The sequence below is a fragment of the Myotis davidii genome, unplaced genomic scaffold, assembly GCF_000327345.1.
Source record: "Myotis davidii unplaced genomic scaffold, ASM32734v1 scaffold77, whole genome shotgun sequence".
Classification (NCBI taxonomy): Eukaryota; Metazoa; Chordata; class Mammalia; order Chiroptera; family Vespertilionidae; genus Myotis; species Myotis davidii.
Genome location: NW_006289713.1, coordinates 964,951 through 975,028, shown reverse-complemented (window position 1 = coordinate 975,028; position 10,078 = coordinate 964,951). Strand labels below are relative to the sequence as shown.

General features: G+C 38.6%; 1 protein-coding gene and 1 pseudogene across 4 annotated transcripts; one reads left to right on the top strand and one right to left on the bottom strand.

Moving 5' to 3' along the window:
• Positions 1-9: 9 nt before the first annotated feature.
• On the top strand, positions 10-9,853 carry CEBPG (CCAAT/enhancer binding protein gamma). Of its 4 annotated transcripts, XR_435593.2 has the most exons (3): positions 1,501-1,902; positions 6,179-8,606; positions 8,648-9,853. XR_435593.2 is itself a non-coding variant. In XM_015562942.1 (2 exons), the coding sequence occupies exon 2, from the start codon at positions 6,275-6,277 to the stop codon at positions 6,722-6,724; it is 450 nt and encodes a 149-aa protein (XP_015418428.1). In that variant the 5' UTR covers positions 10-267; positions 6,179-6,274; the 3' UTR covers positions 6,725-9,853. The 4 variants fall into 4 exon arrangements, 3 of the variants coding, with proteins under 3 accessions (XP_015418428.1, XP_006762231.1, XP_015418429.1); XM_015562942.1 differs by lacking the exon at positions 1,501-1,902 and adding an exon at positions 10-267 and having other exon boundaries at positions 6,179-9,853; XM_006762168.2 differs by having other exon boundaries at positions 6,179-9,853.
• Positions 4,118-4,780, bottom strand: LOC107182851 (annotated as a pseudogene).
• Positions 9,854-10,078: the final 225 nt, after the last annotated feature.

The following is a 10,078-nucleotide window of genomic DNA, read 5'->3' as shown; positions in this document are numbered from 1 at the left end:
AGCAGCTGCGGAGGTGTCCAAGGTGGAGAGGATGGAATCGCAGGTTTGAGGGGGAGGATCCCCTGTTCTGAGTAAGCTTGTATGTTTTCCTTCAGAAGGTTTAAGTGTTGGTTTTACTCTTGTCTGAGGTTTATGCTTGCTCTGGCATCTTATCAGTGTCAGTTTCAGAAAGGTTTTAACAGCGAGGGCCTGCGCAAAAATTGGTAGTTCTGTCTCTGAGCCTACACCCCGTTGAGTCCTTATTGAAGAGCGTGTCCCGTAATTCAGGTAGGATGTGCAACTCCCACAAAAGTGTTTGAAGTAAAATACTATAAGGGCTTGCTTTACCAAGAAATTCTGCATCCAAGCTTTTGATATTTAGAAGTTAAAATCTGGTCAGCTATTGCCACTTGAGTGGTATTTGGGATAAGCGATTCTTAAAGTTAATTCCTTGTTTCCGGAAGAATTTACTGCAAACAAGGTTAAATAATTACAGGATGCAGATGAGCTGAATAATTTTTCAATTTCTTGATGCCTGCTTCTGGTGGCACACTTGGCTGACTCAGTCACCTTGAATACCTGCCTAAAAAACATGGGAACAAAACTTCATTTTTTCAGAATATCCTTTAAATTCACAAAAACACATCAGCAAGGTTATCTGATCATGGAGAGGTGGTTTTCTCCCTAGGGATTTTAACAGCACTTGGGGAGTGCTTGTTGAAGATACTAGTAAATAGGACCTCATGGGGACTGAATTTGGACTTGTGGTCTAAGATTGCCTCATCTGATCATGCATGATAAATGATAAATGCAGGTAGCCACAATTCCAGGTTTATTGCGTGTTCTACCTTTTAGGCTGTCCAGTCCTAGCAGTAAAAAAAAATTTTTTTTTTTTTTTAGCCTGCTCTCCTAATAGAGCTGTATTTATAAACAAGGGGTGTGTACTGTTGCTTTGTGTATTTTAAAATGACATTTAAAAAAGACAATACACATTTCCTTTTCTTATTTATATACTCCCTGTACCCTCCTTCATGGACCCCTGTTTTTTGTCATGAAGCAAGCAATACAACTAAATAGAAATAATTGCTCATTTGAGTGTCTGTTGACTTCACTCACCTTGACTTCACCTGTAGTAAAAGTTGTCAGACCTTGGCCAACATGCCTAAGAATTTTAGATTATTAATTGGAAAACGATGGGACTAAGTAGAAATTAATGAAGGTTCTTAACTGAAATGAAGCAAAAACCAGATAAGAATGTTCACTGTATATATTGGGACTTGAGGTAGCCAATGGAACTTTATTTTCCCACAACCAGGATCAAATCCAAGATATTAACCCTACACTTTAAGAAAGACTCTGAACTTTAGGTAGTAAGACCATGATATCTTATTCTTGATTTAATTGTGGTCATTTGAAGAGATTTTAATGCTAGGGTGTCCTTTTTTTATATAAGACATTTATTTAAAAAATGTTTTCTCTTAGCCTTTTGAGCCTGTATTCAACAAGTATTTCTTGAGCACCACCAGTATATGCCTAGCCTTGCACTAGATGCTGGGCATGTGGAAATGAAGACAGAGTCCTGCCTCTGGGTCTCTAGGGAGACACACTGTAGAGTTGGTATTGACAAAGAAACCAGGACACAAATTGGACAGAAGCACAAAGAAAAGAGAAAGCAAGGACCATTTAGAGGACAGATGGTGATTCAGTATTGTTGAGGTGTGAACTATAAGGGAGCAGGGGCTAGACTAGAGGAGGGTTAATACCTTGGATTTGATTTCGTTTGTGGGAGCCACAGAAGAATTTTCAACAAGAGGCTGTGACACACTCAGAAGTGAGTGTTAGATTGCTCTGGAGACAGTGGTTGGAGGGAACATTACTAAAGCAGAGCAGACTAGTGTCCCTGAGACATGATGTCAGCCTAAGGTAATTCTGTGGCATTGGGATGGAGAGGGATGGTGGGTATAAATTTTTTCCCCCCGGGTGCGGATAGAATTGTCACATATCAATGATTGAACGGATTTGGAGCAAGGGTGAAACATCTGTAAATATTTTGGAGTGTAGACCTTCACTGAGGAAATGGGAGTGAATAATTTAATTTGGGGGACCAGGGAGGAATATCTGGTTGTACATATGTGGTGGTAGTGGGGAGGAGGGATGACATGAGGGTTAGGAAAATTCTTGACATGTTTATTTTCCCAAATGAAAAAATTTGACTTTTGTTTTACTCATTCTCACATTATGAGTTTTCAGTGTGTTACTGATTTGAATGAACATTACTTGAATTTAAAAAATGTTACCACTTAGTGTTTGTTTTAAAAAAATATATTTTTATTGATTTTAGAGAGGAAGGGAGATGGAGAGAGACATAAAAATATCAATGATGAGAGCATCATTGATCGTCTGCCTCCTGCACGCCCGTTACTGGGGATTGAGCCTGCAACCCAGGCTTGTGGCCTGTCTTGGAATCAAACCATGATCTCCTGGTTCATAGGTTGACTCTCAATCACTGAGCCACACCAGGTGGACTCAGTGGGTTTTTTTTTGTTTGTTTTTTTTAAAGATCCATTCTCTGCAGTAGTGGCTTTCAAACTTCAGTGTCATCAGAATCACTTGGAGGTCCTATTAAAACAAGATTGCTCAGCCCCGTTCCTGGAGCTCCTGATTCCTAGATCTGGGACAGCCTGAGAATCTGTAATTCTAACAAGTTCCCAAATAATGTTGTTGGCCCAAGGATCACACTTTGAGTATTACTGCTCTTCACTTTTTCTGCTGCTTCCTGCTTGAATGATTCACATGCGGGGAAACAAGGCGCCACCCTGCTTCCTGTTGACTGAACTCTGGAATAGTATTTGTCCACATAGGAGCAGACTTTCATCTAGGGTTGAATATCCAGGTTTGAAATAAATTTATTTTTTTGCCTATTGTAGGTGCTCAAATGTTTGTGGAAGGAACAAAAGCATAAATGACAGTGTAAAATGTAAAATGTGTAAATTTTAGAGGCAATTACTTGCTCAGTATAAAATCAAAATTGATAATCTGTTAGGAGTTGTCTTTAAGACCATTTGGCTCCTTTCACTTGGTTCATTTTCCTTCATGGATATCTCTTCACTTTAAGAGCTACTTTCTTGGCTTGCTTTAGTTGAAGGATTTAAAAAAACAACACCACAGTTTTTTAGTTCTTTTTATTATCTCCAAATTTCCTCTTCTTACAGTTTTAACAGTTTGATGATTTACTCTTTGTTTTTCAAGCCAAAGGGCTCATTTTTCAAAACCTCGCCTACTATGTTCAGCCTAGTACTTTGCTTGGCAAGATGAATCAGACTAAGGTAAAAGAGCCCTTTCCTATCTTTGGGTACAAAAATGGGCCCAGCCCTTGCCGGTTTGGCTCAGTGGATAGAGTGTCCGTCTGCAGACTGAAGGGTCCCGAGTTTGATCCCGGCCAAGGGCACATGACCAGGTTGTGGGCTCAGTTCCCAGTGGGAGGCGTGCAGGAAGCAACCAATCAGCGATTTTCTCTCATTGATGTTTCTATCTCTCTCCCTTCCCTTTCCTCTCTGAAATCAATAAAAATATGTAAAGAAAATGGGCATGAACGTCACTGAAGTTGGAGTCTTTAATATAGAGTTTTTAGTGACTGCAGTTGGTGATGTATTGTCAGAAGGCATTTTACCATTCTACATATCCCATTGTTATTGCTGAGTTGACTGTAGAGATTAGCTTTAAAGACTCATAAAAATATAAGTGGTGTATGCAAAATAAAAAGATAAGATGAACATGATTATGATTGTTGAGATGATCCCAGGTGGTGTTAAATTAGTTCTTTAAAAATTGAGTAAAACACTTATGTTCACTTTCTACCAAATAGATAATTATCTGGGGAAATTGTGAAGTGTCCATTATTAAAGATATGCTTGGAGTAGATATCCATTATGGGTTGGAAGGAAGCTTTCTTCTTGCTGTAGTACTGGAGTGAAACAGATGACTCACTAGCTCAAGGCTGCCTGTGTGGCTTTAAAAACAGTTGAAAGTAATGCTATATGGACTTAAAATTTTTTTTTGGTTATCAAATGATCTTTAACTGAAATATTTTCCTTTGTGGTTCTTTATTTTATTGATTTTGGAGAGAGGGGGAGGGAAGAGAGAAATAAATATCAATTTATTGTTCCACTTATGCATTCATCAGTTGATTCTTGTATGTGCCCAGAATGGGCATCAAACCTCCAACCTTGCCATATTGGGATGACACTTTAACCAACTGAGCTACCCAACCAGAACCTTCCTTTGTAGTTCTTAACTAGCTGGGCATTCCACTGCACCACTGTTGATGTCATCTATGATGTTGTGAGGGTGGTGGCCATCAACATTTCAGTCCACAGATTGGGCAGTCCCCAGGATCTCTTTAAGATTCCAGAGCGTTCTCTAGCTAAAGATTGGGCAATGTTGACAATCTCATCAAAAGTGGTATTTTCACTGTGCTTAATGTTTAATTGCTTCTTTCTGCGTCTTGCTTTGATGATCAGGGCAGAGGCAGAAGGTACTACTCAATCTGGGCCTCTCTGTTCTGAATGGTCAGTTTCATTGTAGTCCTCAGACCCTTCAAATCACCAGTTGCTTTGGTGATGCCATCACCAACCTTTTTTGAAGTCAGACCCAGGGAGTCTACCTTGGGGACCAGGACAGACATGGCACCGACTTCCTCACTGGTGTAATTCAAGTATATGATTGTGATCTTGTTGGGGTTGAACTTTGGCAGCATGGGGCAGATGGCTGGTATTAGATGAACCTGGATTCTGGGTGACTGAAGAAAGGCTTATAGGCTTCCTCCGAGTCAAAACCTGAAAGGGTATATGGACTTTTTAAAAGTAAAGATTTAAAAAAGCAAACATGTAGACAGCGTTTCCACAGAAGTGCCTGGCTAAAGGTTTGCGTGAACCTTCACTGATGTTACTGAGTTTTTCTGAGGAACTGTGAGATGGTCTCATTTCAGGCATTTCCTAATTCTGGCTCCAGGTTTCTCCATGATACAGTTTTAGCAGTTTTGTGAAAAGAGAACAAGATTGTTTTATGGTTCGTAATACTTTGTTCTAAATTTTTAAGCATGCTATGACTTCTTAGTGGACACGATTCATTCAGCTTAGCCAGTTTTGTCTTGAAGTGGCTTTGTGATGATAGGATAGGTATGCTTTTTGACACATCTTGAGGCAATTGTAGTGACCTAGTTGAATTTATAGTAGTCCAAATATGACTAGTTTTTGAAACTGGCTTCATTTCTGCAGGCAGCACTACAGTTATTTCAGAACTGGCATGTCCTCTGGTTCCTCCGGCAGTGTGAAGTAGGTGCAGGCACTGCAGTTGCTCGGTCTCTGTCTAGCCTGAGCCCCTGTACTTTAGGGCTTTTGTTTTTTCCCTGGTGGTTTTAGTTTGACTATGTTTAGATGTATTTCTTAATTATGTCAAGAAGAAAAAAACCACTATTAGAAGCATGGTGGAATGGGAAAGAATATTGGGTGTCTCAAAACTTCTTAATTTATGATTCAAGAAACTAACTTAGGAAATCTCTGTAAACTACTAATATTTGAAATCATTAAAAAAAAACCCACACCAAACACCCCACCTTTTCAAAATATCCCATAAAACATCCTCTGGGAGAAAAGTCAAGTCCGTGATGACTCACTCTCTGCGTACTGGAATAAGGAACGTGCATCGATACTAGGACAGTATTCCTGATGAATACTGGAGTGGGGGCATTCTGCTGCAGCATTCTATTTTGACTTCAACCAACAATTGAAATGTTCCCCCCCTTTCATTGCAGGTGCCTCTTCTATTATAATTGAACTCAGCTATTCCCTGTTCAAATCAAAATCTCAAATTTCTCTCTGGCAGATTGCCGAGTACTATTAGTTCATATGTGCTGCCTAATTAGTGGTGTTCTTGTGTTTTTCCTCCCATATTTGAAAATAGTCACAGATGGGCAATGCCCTCAGGGATTCAGGTGGGCTGCATTTGGCCTTATGGTGTTTCTGTAGTAACTTACCTTTCTTAATACTGGTTTAGACTTTTGAAACATTGGAACAGTTGGCAGTCGCTGTAGACTTTTTCCCAGCATAATTAATGTTGGCCTGCTGTTAGGTACATGCAAGTTTATTCTCATTTGATTTTGTCATTTCAAATATTTTAATGCAATTTATTCTTTAACTAGGTACATGTGAAGATTTCTTGGCTGTGTAGAGTGGAAACCATTGATTGTCGTGCCCTCATTTCTGCCTGTTCTGTGTTGGCAAGAGAGAGTGCCCAAATGAGCAAGATATCGCAGCAGAACAGTACTCCAGGAGTGAATGGAATAAGTGTTATTCATACTCCGGCTCATGCCAGCGGCTTACAGCAGGTTCCTCAGCTGGTGCCCGCTGGCCCTGGGGGAGGAGGTAAGGCTGTGCCTCCAAGCAAGCAAAGTAAAAAGAGTTCACCCATGGATCGAAACAGTGATGAGTATCGTCAACGCAGAGAGAGGAACAACATGGCTGTGAAAAAGAGCAGGTTGAAAAGCAAGCAGAAAGCACAGGATACCCTGCAGAGAGTGAATCAGCTCAAAGAAGAGAATGAACGGTTGGAAGCAAAAATTAAATTGCTGACTAAGGAATTAAGTGTACTGAAAGATTTGTTTCTTGAGCATGCGCACAACCTTGCAGACAACGTGCAACCTAGTAGCACTGAAAATATGACAAGTTCTGATAATGCAGGACAGTAGACTGCACCTCTTCCCAACTTCACAACTTGTGGCTTGAACATGAAAGGTGTCGACAACCTGCACCACTCATATCAATGGCTGAACATTGTCTTGTTCCATTACCCAAAAGATCCATTGGAGGTTGTTTTCTAGGATCAGCACTGAAGAGTTAATTAGCTAAAATTGTTAGCCATGTAGTTAAAATTTCTGGTTTTAAATGATATTGGGATAAAGAAACACATTTTTAAGGTATATGGTAAAAAAAAAAATCCCAGACCTGGATGTTCTTAATAAATCCTGACTTCCCAAGAAATGCTTTTTTTTAAAGGTTGAAAAAAGGAATGAGGAATTGGCAGGTCATTCAGAAGGTTCTGGATTTTAATGGAAATGGTTAATTGGATTAAGAAAAAAATTGAATGCTGTTTGTGATAATCTATTTATGCTTTCATTCTAAATTATGTATTAAAAATCCTTAGGGCTGTAGAAACCAACCACTTTGTAATTTGGAATGGTGTTATGCATAAACCCTGGTTTAGCATAGGTAGTACTGTTTCCCCAACAAGTACAAGTTTTTGAGTAGCAGTGTCAGGTTAAGTAAAGAAACCCCATTGCATTTTAAAGGCAGTATGTAGCCATTTGGTTTAAAAATATAACACTTAGGGAGCAAATAGGTTTTTAAGAAATAAAAGTAAAGAATATTAGAATTATGCTTTTGGGATACCCTTTGGGTTATTGGATTGGCATTTTTTAGTATTTTTATAAACACCACCAAACAACAGTAGTTTAGAGAAACCTATGTACTAAAATTTTAGTTTTGGCAGATGCTAGTAAAGGAAGCATTTTTAAAAAAATACCATTTTGACAGCCAAATTAGTATAGATAAAGTCCTAGTAGTTTGATCACAGAAGCTACTGATTAGTATTTGGAAATAACAATTCAGCAGGTATCTTCACCTGTTTTGAAATATCTGCCATGTGGCCTTGAGTTTTAAAGGCAAAAACTTCTTGGAAGGATTATTTGAACTTAACCAAGTGATTATTAGAAAAATGCATCATCAACTCCCAAAACTATAGTCTAAGAAAACTTGAAAGTATAAGGTTTAACCTTTAATTTATTTCACTTAAATGCATCTTTTTATATTTTTGTGATATTTCTTTTTCTAGTTAGTGAACTGTTCTTCCACACTTTTTGTACCACTGCTTCTGTTTAGTTATTTGTATACTTTTATATCCCATAAATTATTTTAGAAAGAAAATACTGATAAAACTCAGGATATTGACATTTTTATTGAGACTAAAAAATGGCAGTTACTCAAGTCGGGAATCTCTAGTCTGGTTTGTATTAATGTTGGTAGTTTTTTATTGTCCTTGTCGACTTTTTTTTTTAATCAGCACAATTCTAGCTAAACTATTTTGGCTCTTTTGAGTTATTTTTTCTCTGTGTGTGTGTGTGTGTGTTTGTGTTTGAGTGTGTGTACACGTACCTGGGCTCGTGACAAGAGACTGAGTCCTGTCTGATTACAAAGTTAGTGTTACCAGGTATCTCATTTGAACTTGGTTATTTTTGACCACATTGCTGTTTCATACTAGGACCTGGGACAATGTAACCAGCATGTAACTCAAGTTGTCCCCTTGGATTGATGGATAAGTGCTGTCTGTGCTCTTCTCCTGGGCAGAAGACATCACAGTGCTCTGAAACTCAGCAATTAATAAGGCCATGAGTCCTTTTGCAAGTGACAGGAGCCTACTGTTGTTCCATGAGAGCCACTGTCCCAAGAGGGTTTACTCCCTATAGAGCCAGGAGACAGAATAGGGGCTTCCATTAGGGTCCAACACCAGTTTACTTTGGGTTGGAGTAGTGACCTACTGGTAATGGGTGTTTTGAATAATGAACTAGGACAGAGGTCACCAACCAGTGATCTGTGGACCACTGGTTGTCTGTGAGGTCGGAAAGGTTGGTGACCGCTGATCTAGGAGATACCCACAGATCCTACTGAATCTTTAATAGCTGATCAATGTTATATAATTAACCTAATTGGAGATGCAGTTAGGTCACTTGAATCCTTAAGCACCTATAATAGGTGTTACAGACATTTTAATCTCTTATTTACTAAAAAATATCTTTCAGAAATTGATGTCACCATGGAATTAATGGTTACCAGTTATATGAATTGACTTAACTCTCTTAGAAAGAAGCTTTAGGAAAATCATTAGGAGTGTGTACTCAATATTTCAAATCAGAACCAAAAATTGGAAATTTGGAAGAATGGGTTCAAGCTTTCTTGTTACCTATGCAAAATTAAAACTTGAGCACAAGCAGTCCTTTGTGCATAGGACAAAAATGTTAACCATTGTCAACTATGTTACTGAAGTGTTTGGGAATGAAAGTTTTTAGTTTGATAGGTTTATCAGTATAAAACTGAGGTTAATCAAGTATAGGGAATGGTAAGTTTAGAGCTTTGGGAACTATAAAGTGACTTTTGTAATGTTTGTTTTGTAGGTTACATGTGAACCATTAGGATTTGATCTGCCTTTGCTGGCAGGTCCTGTCATTTAGGAATTAGGCTTCAGTATATAAATTTCTAGCTGTACCCTGAGTCCCCCAGAATGGGTGCTTTCTGATTGGTCTTGGCTGCAGGTGGTGAGATCAAGAGCAGCTCTTTCTGGTGTCTGGCCCCTTTCAGTTTTTTGGGGTGTGAGCTAAGATACTTTGGACATTCTTACTAAGAAGTGGTAAGATTTTAATAAAATATGACCGGAAAATGGTCACATGACCAGTCATGAATGTGAAAGTCTCATATTTACATTAAAAAGTAGAAGTATGTACAATATAATATTTGATGATAAAGGAAATCGTAGTTTTTGGTATTTCTTAATCCCCAGTAGAGGGTTTGAAGCTATGAACCTGAACAACCCAATTAGCACTCAAGTGCTTTTTGATGCCTTAGAAATAGGGGAAAAAAATTTTGTTTGACAAAAGCTAGAAAGGAGAAAGTCCATTCTACAGCTGTTAGACCTGCCTCTCAGGAAAAAGTACTTAACTTGTTCTTTTTGTTCCTGGCTTTCCTCAGTTTGTGAGAATACTCTATTTTTTTAAATATAATTTTATTTCTTTCAATGAATTTGAAATAAAAAAACTTTGGAATAATGACTATTTCATTGTGGGTTTCTTTATACCAAGAAAATGTCCAAATGTTAAACAGCTCTGAAGAGCAGGCAGGTATCCTGCTGTCTCCTGTTCCCAGCCTAGGGAAGGGCTAGGGTGGGGGTGGGAGGGACAAGCAGGGGTGTTTTGCCCAAGATTAGATTTCGCTTAATGGATAGGAATATAGTTTCCTGTGAATGCCTCTTTAGTTATATTCTTTATCACCTAGTC